Below are 14901 nucleotides of genomic sequence, written 5' to 3' on the forward strand. Positions count from 1 at the left end.
TTTTCACTTTTCATTTTAATGTATTTGTGTTTAATTATTGTACTTCAGTTTTTCAGTTAAACAATAATTGCAACAAAAAGTCGAAATTGAGCACAAAATAATTGTATGAATTAAAAATAATTTAAAAAAAATCGTTCAATTTATTGTAAAAGGATTTTTAAATTTCAGCGTTCTATGATTGACTTTATTTAAAAAAAAGTAGCTTTGTTTCTAATAGAAAATAAATTTTGCACATGAGTTAAGCTAAGTCTTAAAATTTTAATTTTAAATCCTTAAATCATGTTTCATTTCCGAAGTTTGAAATGACCGGCCATTTTGACTATTATTTGAGTATTGAAAACAGCTGCATATATTATAATACCAAAAAATAAACAAAAAAAATTCAACATTTGGGCAGTACTTAAACTAATAAAATGTCGACGAAATTTGGAAAGAAAAAATAGAAAAAAATGTTCGAATTTAAATAATAGAAAATATAATAAATTAGATAAAGTGAACTGTATTTATATATCCTATTCAATTGATATACAAACGTATTTATATTCGAAATAATATATTTCATAACGAAAAAATTAAAAAAAAAATGCTCTACGATAAACGTGACGTAAAAAGTTATTATGCTAAACTATTAAATTTTATTTAGTTTTTTATTGTATTTGCTATTAACAATTCTTTTCCATTTTTACTTTATGCATATGTGGATAGGCAAGATCACTCAAAATATAATACTTAAAAAGTAAAAAAGAAAAAAAATAACTGATAAAACAAAATCGAGACGCGTACGTTGTGTAAAGAATAACAGAAAAATAAATATTTTTTAATTTAATGATGATAAAAAAGAAATAAAATAATCCATATTAAAAAATTATTAATTTAAGTGAAATAAAAAAAAATGAAATATACATCAAATCAAAAAGGCTTTATATTATTACTATTATTATTATTAATTATAATTATAAAAGAGAAGTAATAATAAAATATGAAAAATAAATGAATCTTAACATTTCAAAATTCTTTGTGCAATTATTTCTTTTACGGTGATAATTTAATTGTTAGAAAAATTTGTGATCGCAACCTCGTAATGGTTGGAATTTTGCTTTAATATTCTATCAGTTTCGAGTATAGTGGAGATCCAATACTGAATATTACACCATTGAATAATTTTTCAACGAAAATCGAGTCGATTATCTGGTGCGGACCCGAATTTCTAAAATCAAAACATTTTTTATTGAATAATTTTCCCATGATAGTTAAGTCTACATAACCGGAATCCGTAACTGTAAATCAAAATAAAATAGATATATATTAAGGTTCGTTATCTATCTACTGCAAGCTCTAAAATGGCCGCTACTTTTGTTTTGAAGACTTTTTTTGAAAATTGCTCCTTGATTAAGTGCCTTCGTTATTAACATTGTACTTGAAACTAGAATACAACTGATTCAAMCCTCGGCAAATGCAATTTTTACTTTTTACTGCTATTTAATTTGATTAGCCATTTGAKTAGATATTGATAAGTCTATTTTTATGCTAATGTTGTTGTATATGTATATTTATTTGTATTTTTTATTGTTCATGAACAAATGTTAACAAATGACAAAACCCTATTTAACAACTAATAAATGCATTATTTATAATAATTTGTAGTCACCACAATAAAAAAGTATATAATTATTCACTGTATAGTTGTGTAAATGCAATTTTCCCTGGTACGATTGTTGAACGATTCAGCACTTCGAATTTTATTCAGCTTCCTCGTCTTCAAAGATAATAACTGCCGCATCTTTAGCAATATTATCGCCTTCAGCACCGCCAATTGACTTAATTTTGGCGTCCTGTGGTGCCTTAAGAATRTGTTCCATCTTCATTGCTAAAATTTGAAATATATTATTAGGACACCATACTCGATTCTTGTATTTTAAATATGAAGAAAAATTTTTGGGTTTTGTTGTCAAAACATATTTATGCTTGTAAACAAATATGTGTATTTAAAGAAATTTGAATGCAAAAATATTACATAAATTTATTCTTATTTATACTCACCTATCAGCACTGCTAGGCTGTCGCCCTTTTTCACCGTATCACCAGGTTTGACCAATACCTTCTCCAAAACACCTGGCATTGGTGCGACTATTTTGTTGCCACCGACGCCACTGTGTTGCTCGGAGAGAGCCTTTAAAAATTTCGGCTGTACGAGCTCAAAACTCAATTTGCCATTCTACAATTGAGAAGAGTTTTAGTAACAATGCGTTCAAATATTTTTTAGAAATAATTCAGAGTGCAACTATAGAAGAGATTTAACATATTTTTTTTTTTTAATAATGGAGAAAGGTCATGACGTCTCCTAAGTAGTATTACTCTTAGTTTTGGAACTTTTTTACTTACATCTAAAAAGAGCGTCACTTCTGTACCATCAATATTTRCATTGAATGTTGAAATGCTATCATCAATATTTGCTCTGATTTTCAGTCGCTCACCATCGGCAATGCGTTCGGATTTTAAACTCTTCCACGCACCATTATCGACTTGTACTTGCAGGGAGGACTTGTCATAGCGCACTTTTACATTGTAGACTATTTTTACGAAATATATGTAATTTAAATTAATTATCAAATAATTAAAACAAWCATATTTATGAAATTTCCTCACACCTTTATCATTCACTTTCAATTGGTAGCTTTTAATCAGCGAGTAATTTAAGCGTCCATTTGGTGTTGCATTGAATGGATCGTTTTTGCTAGCGTTGCTGCCGAAGACTTGCATTTCATTGAGTACCAAGGCGATAGCTGCCTTACAAAGTTGCTCAACTTTGATTTCGATAGGTGGAAAGAGTGTATCAAAATGCTGATCGATAAAACCGGTATGAACATTGCCCTGCTGGAATTCTGGATGAGCAGCCAAATCGATGAGGAAATTGATGTTTGTTTCAAGACCGGTGATCTGCAAGTAAAATTTTAAATTATTGTGGTTAACATAAATTTTACGATGAGTAGTGACTACGTACATGATATTCACGCAGTCGCGCAATCAAGCTATTCAACGCCTGCGTACGATTTTCGCCCCAAACAACTAGCTTGGCTATCATTGGATCGTAATGCACGGATACCTCGTCGCCTTCGCGTACGCCAGTTTCAACGCGTACAAACTCGTTCGGTTGTGGTGTGGCAAGATAACGTAAGGGACCAGCACCTGGTAGAAATCCACCACTGTATTAAAACAAAAAAAAAAATTGTAGTTAAAAATATATTTGAAAATAATAAAAAACCATATTGGGACCCACCGTGGGTTCTCAGCATAAATACGAGCTTCAAATGCATGTCCTTTTCGTCCGATTTCCTCTTGGGTCAGGGGCAAGCGTTCACCGGCCGCAATACGAATTTGCCATTCTACCAAATCGGTGCCAGTGATCATTTCCGATATTGGATGTTCCACCTGCAGACGTGTATTCATTTCCATAAAGTGAAATGAAAGATCTTCTTTGTCCATGATAAACTCCACAGTGCCAGCGCCAACATAACCCACAGCTTTGGCGGCACGCACTGCAGCTTCACCCAATTCGCGTCGTAGTTGTTCAGATAGACCAGGCTATGAGAAAAACATTTAATTAAACGGAATACTTATGAATATTTACATGGAAAATACTCACAGCCGGTGCTTCCTCGATAATCTTTTGATGCCGCCGCTGCACTGAACAGTCACGTTCCCACAAATACACCGCATCTCCATATTGATCGGCGAATACTTGCACTTCAACATGTCGTGGAGAACGTACATAACGTTCCAATAATACCGAACTGTCTCCGAATGATTTCTGCGACTCATTGCGCGCTGAATTGAGTGCTGTCAGAAATTCTTCACTTGTATTTGCAATGCGCATGCCTTTGCCACCACCACCACGTACTGCTTTAATCATAAGGGGAAATCCGATTTTCGCTGCCTCTGCTTGCAAACGCTCATCACTTTGATCTTCACCATGATAGCCATTGATGATGGGCACACCGGCAGCATCCATAATGGCTTTACTAGTGCTTTTGATGCCCATATCACGAATAGCCGTGCTTGGTGGACCCATAAAAACAATATTTTCATGCTGACATAGCTCCGCGAATTCCACAGATTCGGATAGAAAGCCATAGCCTGGGTGTATTGCTTGGCAAGAAGCGTTTTTGGCAATATCAATTATGTGCTGACCGCGTAAATAAGAGGAAGCTGATGCGGCCTCTCCAACGCGAAACGCCTCATCTGCAAGTGATACGTGCAATGAATGTTCATCAGGATCAGAGTAAACAGCAACAGTGCGTACACCAAGTCGTCTTGCGGTACGTATTACACGACATGCGATCTCMCCACGATTGGCTATCAGAATTTTGTTGATCGGTCGCACTTGCACCTTCGTATCTGCTTTCGTGMTATAAGTTCTGAAAAGAACAACAAAGATGTTTAGTACAATACAGTAGATTGTGTTTACGTAATCAAGGTGTGCATTTGTAATTTTTATAAATATTTTGATGTTTAGTAAAAAATGGATTACCTTAATGTAAGAACTTGTCTCAGCAATCGTGTATACATCTTAGCTTATCTATTAGATTCTAAATTACGATAATATATATGTGATTCAGTTGATGTATCAAAAGAAAAAACTGAAATTGAATTTGTTATTCTTTGCGTCTATTACCCACGCAAAATTCTTATCACACTTTGACAATAGCAACAGCTGTTCGATTAGACAGACAGCGTTGATCGCGCCGTATCGCTAAAGGTCGACACCCAAGAGAATCAAGTAAACACTAAATTTTTTGAAAAGCAAGTACTCGTATCTTTCAAATGTAATCGGTATAAAAAATGTATAAAATATTTTTATTTTTTATACGTAGAAATGCTACTGATATGATCATTATTTCTTATAATAATATAGTTTGAATGACTTAATATAATATTTTTAAAGATATTTTTACACTGTGTGGGGGTTTCGTATATCGTGATTGGTTTCGTTTAATCGTATGAAAATGAGGACAAGTTTATCAGTTTCATTCAATTAATTTTCAAAAAAATAAAAAATAATAATTTATTTTTGTATTAAAAAATTGTTAAATTTCTGAACCGAAGTTAAGGTTTAAGTAAAAAAGGAATTTTTTCACTTTAGATAATCCTATAAGGAGTTATCTTGCCAACGCGAGCGCATCTGTTTTCCTGGTTGTCAACAGGAATGGCGTCGCAATGGCCGACTTAAAACATTTTTTTTCCAATTTCTTTGTTAATAGTGTATGTTTGTAACAATAAAAAAAGTTCTAATAAAATATTTAATTTTTTATATGAAAAAAAAAAAAAATTGTTGAAAAAAGTCTGGTTTTTACGCGAGAAAACCCATGCAATCCCTTAAGATATTGAAAGTTASGAGAGTTAATATTTTCCTTAGTTGGCGCTTCGATTATTTAAGAGTTGTTTTTATTTGTGAAAAGCAAAGCATGTGTCTACTTACTCCTATGAGTCCATACTATTCAATCTTATTTATGACTTTTTGACTAGCTTCAGCCCAGAAAGGAAATATCGAGAAAAGAAATTTACCCAATTCGTACATTAGGACATAAGATAAAATATTACTGGACATAAAGGTAAGCTTTTAATTAAAGYCGATTTTTGCAGTTTTATATTTGAAAAATGTCGAGATGTGCTTGTTCGGGATACCACGAATTCTCTAATTGTGTTATCTAGCTGTATTATACGCCGATGAAGATGACTAAGCTCGGTTCATTGCGGCAGTCATTGATTGCAATCAAGACATTATATAGTATACTATAAAATGTTTATAAGATTGTAAAAGTCTTAAGTCGGGGGCAAGTATCTCACTCAACTCAAAAGCATTCTTTACTGAATTTCGTTTAATCTACGATTCATGAAAGATGGACCATTTTAACACGTTTTTATTATTCAATATGTAACAAAAGTGCTTAAAGAATAAAGTACAATAGAAATACTATTAAACACAACAATGGCAACAAACAATGACAACAAATTCTKCGGCACAAAAGAAAATTAAAAGCAAAGGCAAATCATTTTTCAAAAAACGTGTGTTAATTAGGCTTAATTTGCGGTTACCGAAAGCGGAAGAAGCAGAAGAGGCGTCACGATATACAAATTCATAAACGAAATCTTTTAATAAAAAAACCGCAACAACAAGCACAAGCATAGAGGCAAATATGCACGTGGTTTCTGTTGTTATTGTACGGGATGTAACGGAAGCTCGCTTAAAGTGTCTCCAGTGACAAAAGCTAAGCAAGTCGCAGCAGCAATGCACAATGAAAAAAGACATACAAAAACAACATATGCAAAATAAATAAATAAYAAACGTGGAGAATGCTTAACTGTTGAATTGATGATCAATTGATGATCGATTGTTGCAGAACAAATGGAAGTGAAGCTTTGTTGTTGTGCGGTAAAGATAACTTGCCACTACAACAAAAAAATTAAATAAAAATTTAAAAGACAAAAAGCTACACTGGCGAGCAGAGAGTTGCTGCCTTGAAAACGATAATGGAGTATGTGTGTGAGTGTGCGTGTGCTCATGGGTATTTCGTTCATATTATTCAATTATAAGCGCCAAAGCACCTTTCCAATTTTCAAAATAGTCGCGAGCCACTTGAGTAAACCCTGTTGACTCTCTGCATGCGCATAACAGCAGCTGGGCATGTTAATGAAAGGTGGATTTTAACAGTGGTCGTTAGCGGCACTGTAAACTACTTGCGCTGTTCATTTTTATTAGAGAATGTGAGTGCCATTAATAATTTGTTTTTGTTTTTGTTTTTTTCTTGTGCACTATAAATTGTGTTGTTATTGTTGCGATGGTGAGTTTTTATCTTGCAGGTAGTGCAGCTCACTTGTGTTGAGCATGAAGTTTGTGTCTTTAGTCTTTCGTTTACAGCGCATTGATGTACAAGTGGCCGACGCTTGCTGCGATTTCACGAGTTGCTTATCAAATAAAGTTCGTACCACAAGTATTTCTTCTAACTGTTTTACCAGCGCATAGTGTTCAGTTGCGCGTAATACCACGAGCGTGCAACGGAGYCGATTTAGAATAAAGAGAAAACGTATAAAAAAGCGAATAAAAAAATCAAAAAGCTAAGCTATTGAACAACAGTTAACACGATTTTGTGGCGTAATATATTCTTATTATACATTTTCGTGCAAATTTGAAATTGCGGCGTTTTGCAACGTGTTAACAAGCGATTAGTGTGTGGAAGAAAAAAATAAATAAATAAAGAAATATACATATAACCTTGTGCAATTTATCAGTCGCATGAAAAATTGACGAAATTAAAAAAAAAGGAGTGCATTTCTGATCCTCTAGCGTTTTTACCAAAAAATAATCACTCGAAAGTGAACGACTGAAAAGTAAAATTTTAAAACTGCAGCTGCACACATGCCCACATGTCATAAAATGATAAAAAAATATAATATATATGTACATATGTATATAAAATAAAAGCATAAAAAACGTGAAAAAACCTGTGTGACCTAAATAACTGTATTTGGTAACAAGCGCTTGCGCTGGAAAGTGCTGGAGAAAGATAAAGAAATTTTTAAGTGCTTGGCAGTGTTGTTATAGCAAGCAAGCGCTTGATTGATAAGCGTATAAATTTCATTTTTGTGATGAATGGATGCACTTTTAAACAAAAACTAATTACAGAAAATGAAAAATAATATACATATAATATGAYTTATATTAAGTTTGGATGCGTACAAGCCACTCAAATAAGTAGGAAATTTATATAGTTTCGGCATATTACAAAAGAATTTTAAACTTAACAATTTGAAAAACACTTTGCGTATATGAGCATACATATGTCTATATACACTCGTGACGCCACGCAAATGTTACCACTCAAAAATGTCAAGTATTGTGCATATTTGACTACACTTTATAGCGGTACTTTTTACGGTATAAAAATCTTTCATTTAGAAATAAATTAATGACATGTTATTAATCAAAAATATTAAAAATTAAAAACGAAACACATTCAGCCATAGATAAATCAATTGAAAGAAGGTGAGCTTTACAAAATGAGCTGAAAATGTAAGAGACTGACATGCGATGAAAAAATGGTATTTTTCATTTTTTTAATTTAATTTCATTTACATTATAATTGAAATGAATATTTAATTTTAATTTTCTTTTAATGGAAATACGAAGTGTTTAAAATCGGCCGTTTTTGTATAAGCACAGAAAAGCTAATTTGTGTTTTACTCATTAAACGTAATAAATTAAAMACTATAATTATAATTTAGTTTACTTGTACTTACTAAAAACATAAAAAAACCAAATTCCCGAACGACCGAAAAAGTTCGAAAAAAAATTTATGAAAGTATAGTGGTTAGGTTTGCGTGGCCAYTRGTGTATATTTAAAGAAGGTACACAAATTGAATATAAAAAATATTCTTAAAATGATGAAATGTTTGTTTATTGCAAATGCGGTCAGCTTACTTCTTTATCTCAGTAAAATTTTAATATTTCCTGATGAGGCATTTCAAAAATGGATTTAAATGYACGAAGTGAAACAATATTTAGCCTAATCGCGTAATTCGACATATTACAGACAAAATTTTGAGATTTAGCATTGTTATTATTTCACAATTTACAAAAAAAAAAAAAAAAAAAAATTAATTAAATTAAATATCCATATTTTGTGAAGAAAAATTGAAAAAAGTGAAAAAGTTTGTGTTTTTGCAAACACAACATTACGATTGTTCAGTCGATATCGACCGTTCCGCCAAATGAGCCGCTTCTTGCTGAGAAAAGAACGGGTACAAAATTGTAGATCAATATCTCAAAAACTGAGGCACTTTCTTTCTGTGCGTTGGCAACTTAGTGGCAAACATAATATTCCCTATTAAGAGTAAATTTGCCTGTAAAGTCTTTGTCATGATCTTCATTGTCTTTGCTCTCAAACTTTTCTTAGTGCTCTAGCCTTAACTAGAATACTGTCAAAGTTTCATGACATTTCATTCAGTGTTTTTCATGTTATTGGTACCAAAGTGATGCTATTATTGTTTCCAATGGATATTATGTATATGTTTTAATAAAATATTACTTCTTTAGTGTTAAGCCTGTCCTAACATATTCAACGAGCAAACATTTTTGTTGTTGAATTTCATCGTTACACTACCAGCATGCGTGATGAGTCCTGTTCAGGAATTCGTCGTATTTTAAATACCTTGCCTCATTCAACTTGCGATACGAGCGATAAATTGACAGGTTTTCGATATGAACTAGTTCTGCTCACAACATATTCGCTGGTTTTGACCCCCAGTGTCTATTTTGTTTTTCCAGGTGCAAAAAGTATTAGCTTGTTGGAAAAAGTTTCGTTTAATGAGGAGTCCAAGTTATAAAAAAATCTTTACTTTRGATAGTAAAGATAGCTTAACACTATCGAATCGGTATCAAAATGTGGGCGCACCATTCTWTTAAATGCATTAATGTAAATAACATTTTAAGTCCCTCCTTATCTCAGTACATTCAAACTGCATTCATTTTCCAGTTAACTAGAGACCCTCAATCTAGTGGAGGATATGGTGTATAATAATATTTTTTGAGTGTCTCAATAAGTATACAGTTTTTTTTAAATTTTGGTGAGATTATATTTCACCTGATATGTGTATATAATTTAATAAAGCATTTTAACTGTGTCAATTCACAAGTTTAATCTGCAAGAAGATTCGGACAGTCTTAAATTCTGACAGTTAGTTCCATCTTGTGTCTCTATATACACATTAGTTTGGGTCCAAAAAAGTAATGTTTTTTTTCGTTTGGTACTCTGAAAAATTGGAAGATAGACAGCTCTCAGAAACGGTTTCCAACAACGAGATCTTAATTGCAACCGGAAGGTTCGCCTAATGGTTTTATATTTTTTCTTATTATCAGATAGAAAAATTTGTATCTCGTTTCGAACTATTTGATAACATATTTCGCTTCAGGGATTTTTTAACGTYTTTTTAGTAAACTTAACCATTTAAAATATATTAACGTTTGAAGTTTGGTAATTTTTACGCAAGTTGGTTTTTATGAATGTCTTAACTCAATGGAAGAAAAAAAATCATTTTAAATGGCAAAGCGCACAGTCTTATAGCAAATTTTCCGTTTAACGAGATATTTAGCGTAAAAAATCAACGAAAAACAATTAATTCAACAAAAATTTAAAACAAATAAAAAAATAAGAAATAAGTGGCCATTTTGGAAGAGGAGTAAATTTCTTACAGAATTAGGAGTATTTCGATTAAGAGTTCATACTTGGAGAGATCCTTTCTTAGAGGTGCTATTTTTCAGAGTATGACGTAAAATAAACCTTCGCTCTTTTAACCCACCCTAATATAAATTATGCATCAATATAGTAAATGRGCTAATTGAATTAATTAGTTCCCCCTTAAACAACTTATAACTCTTTTACTTCTTAGTAGGAATGGCCATGACATAAATTCCCACTCTAGTATAAGATTTCGGAACCACTGAGATTCTCAGCTGGAATTATTTGTAATAGTATTAGATTTATTCTTTGAATTAATTAATAATTGGTTTCCAAGTTAGTTTAGGCAGTAYAATAAAATTTTCCAAGGTCCATTAAGTTGTCGGTATTTAAGCTTTTTATCAAAGATTTTATTAAAAAGAAATGTTACTTTTTTCAGAATTTTATAGATACTTTTGTATATGGGAAAATAAATCATCAGCGATATACATTAGGGTGGGTAAAAAAAAACCGAATATTTGTATTTTTAGAACATTCAATTTCCTACAAAATCTATGAAACGAGACATTTTCTTRAGTAGTTGGAAGTGGGATCTGATTTTTATGTCTAATAAAAAGAAAAACATAGAAAAGTGTAAGATGGATGACACATTTAAGAGCACTTAACTAAAGAAAAAGGGAAGTGCCTAAGAACATATTTTTCAAGAGTTTAAAATACATATTTTTTAATTCTCAAATAAACTTTTGAAAATATAAAAGAAAAAAATAATGTATGTATCTCCTTTTCAGCTATAAATCATTATAATTCAAAAGTTAAAAAAAAAATAATAATAATTATGAACGAATGAAGTCTAAATTTTATCACTTTGATATCAAATGTGAAAATTCTTCCAATTACGAGTATTCAATTTAATCTGAATGTAACGACAAACGTATAACTTCCGGATTGAAATTGTTTATAAACTGTTTAGTAATCTTTATTTTGTTTTTTATACGTCTTTTTACATACCCACATGCTCTGCAACTCTCCTCACATTTGTAATTATATTTTGTGGCATTTTTTTAGGTTAGTTACTGGTTTAATGCCTTCATAGGCGAATTATATGCTCACACCCGGAACGAAATGGAACGTGTGCAGTAAATAATTGTGTACATATTTACTTATGTTTGTACTTAATATTATTGTGCACACGAATGGTGGCACATGGCACATGACTGACGCTTTAGCGGCCGCTTGAAATATTTGACTGCAAAAGCCTGACTTAATGACGTTGATTTAATATAATGGCCAACTAACTTTTYTACCATTATTTACGCGTCTATGCGCACAGCGTGGAGGCATTTGCCTTTATGACTGAGCGCTGCAGTGTTGCTGGAATAATATCCGGCTGAAATTATGGCAATACACACTAGATTTTATATTAAACATTTTTTAAAAAATAAAAAGAGTGATTCACTAGAAATTAATTTTCGAAATCAACTATTTGTATTTTTTTAAATTCAAATCAGGTGGCAACCTTAGTAAAAATTTTGCTAATAATTTTTAAATGATAAATTTTGTATAATTTTCTCACTTTTTCTGTTTGTTAATGATTTGTTGATTTGTAATAAAGGTGGCACCACTTTCGAACATATTCAAATTTTAAGTGCAAAAAATATGTTTGTGTTAAAGTTTGTATTTTTTGCTCACTTTTTCTGTTTGTAAATTCGGGTTTGTAATAAAGGTGGCAACGCTTTTAAAAAATTTCAWATTTTAAGCACAAAAAATATGTTTTTTTTATAAAAGAATTCATCTTTCTCATGTGCTCTCCCGAAATTAAATAAAATATTGCCAAATACTAAATTGTAAGTTTTATACTTTTATATAAGTGAGGTGGCAACCCAAAAAAAAGTTTATATTTTGCTAATAGCTTCTAAATAACAAATCTGTTATTATTTGCAGACTTTATCAGTTTGTTTGCTTAATCAGTTTTTTTATCAGGGTGGCAACACTTCCGAACATTTTCAAATTTTAAGTGCAACAAATAGTGTTTCTTTCTTTATAAAAAAWCATCTTTCTCATGTGCTTTCGCGAAACAAATAATGTAAAAATCAACTATTTGCATGTTTTATAATTTTATACAAATCAGGTGGCTACCTCAAAAAAAAAAAAAAACTTATCGCTAATCATTTTTAAATGACAAATCTGATAGTTCAGATCTGATACTTCAGACTTTATCAGTTTGTTTCTTTAATTCAGTTTTTTAATAAGGGTGGCAACACTTCCGAACAYTTTACAATTTTAAAAGCGGAAAGGGTAGTTATTTTTATAAAAGAAATTAGCTTGTGCCAAAATCAACTATTTGCGCACTTTTYATAATTCATACTTTTTGACTTTGCTGGTTTAATTTTCTTAAGAAAAGTGGCAACATAAACATAAATGTTAAAATAATATGTGTTTCCCAATTATCATCTTCAAAAAAGATTGTAACCACAAGAACTTTGTATACGAGTATTTTAATACTGAGCTCTTTTAAACCATTTCATACTTTTCTAAATCCTTGGTTTAATTGAGCTAWCGCTTCAGGAAAGTACGTCTATTGAACCCCGTATTCCGATTTTTTAACAAAATRAATTTCTTTGGTGTCAATAAGACGTTTTCGGAGTGTCTATTATTTTTATATGGATTTGCGATGCATGACATATATATACATATTAAATTCCTGGTATGAGTTAGCATCTACTAAAGGTATGAGAAAACATCCAGTGCTAACTGATGGTTTAAAATTCCATTTGTCACCCAACTAAGTACCAGTGGTGCATCGCAAATAGAAGCAGAAGCACAGWCGACTGCTTCATAACAACACCAATGAAATATAAAACACCACCAACAACATGTTATTATACAGWCTAACACATATAAGACGACAAACATACAAACACTTTTCACCAGGCCAACAGAAGCTCAGTAAGCAGGCCCAGTAGACATCCAAGATTATTTAGCTATTTACTGAAGCAGAGAAACACTTGACGGCGACAACATCATCTTGACTTAGCGTATATGCACAGCGATATAAATAAAAATAAAACAAGTTTCGATGCTGCAATATCATTGATTAGAGCTTGCGCTCTMACTGAAATAGCCGCTTAACTGTCATTAACTAATTCGTCTTCCATTATGTTACTTTGTATGAAGCGCTTTAAATAAATGTACGAATATACCGTTCATGTCATGCGTGAAGTCATCATTTATTATTTAAATTAAGATTTTTCTCAAGTTCACCTTTCAAAATTGGAGGCAGTAGTCTCCCGCTTGCTTTTAGGAATTTTGTCTMAGTTTGATTATTTGTATCCTTTTAGGCAAAACAATGTTATAGCTGAGAAACTTAAGTCCGCTGCCATAATTAGTTAGTTGCTTAAAGAGTTCAATAAATAGGGTATTCGTTATACTCAACGGCTCGGCTATTTTGTTATGCAGATAATTTTAGGTCGACTAAATGGCCAACACGGCTCCGTTTGATTAGCTCCACCCATTTACACCGACTTTTGATGACCCGGTGCTGCGTTTCGGCTTCTGAAACATTGCTGGTTGATTGGCGTAAACTTTTGAATACTTTTGAAAAACACTCGATAAAAATAATCTTATTCTTCTTTTTTATTGGCGTAGACACCTCCTACGCGGTTATAGCCGAGTTAACAACAGCACGAAAGTTCTTCTTTTCGCTACGTGGCGCCAATTGGATATTCYAAGCGAAGGCAGGTTCTTCTCCACCTGGTYCTTTCAACGGAGTGGAGGTCTTCCTCTTCCTTTGCTTCCCCCGGTGGATTCTGCGTCGAATACTTTTTGACTCCAGGTGTTTTCGTCCATTCGGACGACATGACGCAGCCAGCGTAGACGATGTCTCCTAATTCGCTGTACTATGTCAATGGCGTCGTATAACTCTTAATCTCATCGTTCCATCGAATGAGATATTCGACCTATGTGACCTATGCGCAAAAGACTATTAATCTTCCGCAGAACCTTTTTCTCGAAAACGTGTAACGTCCACTCATTCGATCCTGTCAACGTCCAAGCCTCTGCACCATATAGTAGGACGGGAATAATGAGCGACTTTAGAGTTTGGTTTTTGTTATCGAGAGAGGACTTTACTTCTCAATTGCCTATTCAGTCTGAAGTAGCACCTGTTGGATTGGATTTCACTTGATTTCGAGGGTGACATTGGTGGTGTTTATACTAGTAGTTCGAAGATAGACGAAATTATCTACGACTTCGAAGTTGTGACTGTTTGATGACAGTAGATATTTCGTCTTGCCCTCGATCGAAAATAATTTAGAGGCGTTAWATTGCATGAYCTTGTCGGCCATTTGGCTGGGCTATTTCTCRAAACTAACTAGTAGCAAGCTTTGCACGCATTGTGTTGTGTTTAGATTGGAATCATGAGGCCGCGAAYCATCTTGTTGGAAATAGAGATCTTCCGCGTTGATTTGATCAAATTCTGSAAAAAAAGTCTCGGAAATCGAAATATTTGACTTCGAAACTCGAAATAGTTCTTACTGATATGTATAAATCAATAATACAATAAACTTAACACAAGATTGCTTCGACAATTAGGTGTGTAAATCTGTGGAATCCGTCGAATATATATCTGTTATTAAGACGCTACTGTTTGGCTGGTTCCGATAGGTCTATC

General features: G+C 32.4%; 1 protein-coding gene across 1 annotated transcript; it reads right to left on the reverse strand.

The window, feature by feature from the left end:
- Positions 1-1688: 1688 nt before the first annotated feature.
- Positions 1689-4681, reverse strand: LOC108976466 (methylcrotonoyl-CoA carboxylase subunit alpha, mitochondrial). The gene is made up of 8 exons (XM_018945585.1): positions 4529-4681; positions 3644-4415; positions 3278-3582; positions 3002-3203; positions 2649-2937; positions 2383-2570; positions 2041-2215; positions 1689-1867 (listed from the first exon to the last, which is right to left on the reverse strand). The coding sequence occupies exons 1-8, from the start codon at positions 4564-4566 to the stop codon at positions 1740-1742; spliced, it is 2097 nt and encodes a 698-aa protein (XP_018801130.1). The 5' UTR covers positions 4567-4681; the 3' UTR covers positions 1689-1739.
- Positions 4682-14901: the final 10220 nt, after the last annotated feature.

The sequence above is a fragment of the Bactrocera latifrons genome, unplaced genomic scaffold (assembly GCF_001853355.1).
Source record: "Bactrocera latifrons isolate USDA-ARS-PBARC rearing strain unplaced genomic scaffold, ASM185335v1 scaffold_77, whole genome shotgun sequence".
NCBI lineage: Eukaryota > Metazoa > Arthropoda > Insecta > Diptera > Tephritidae > Bactrocera > Bactrocera latifrons.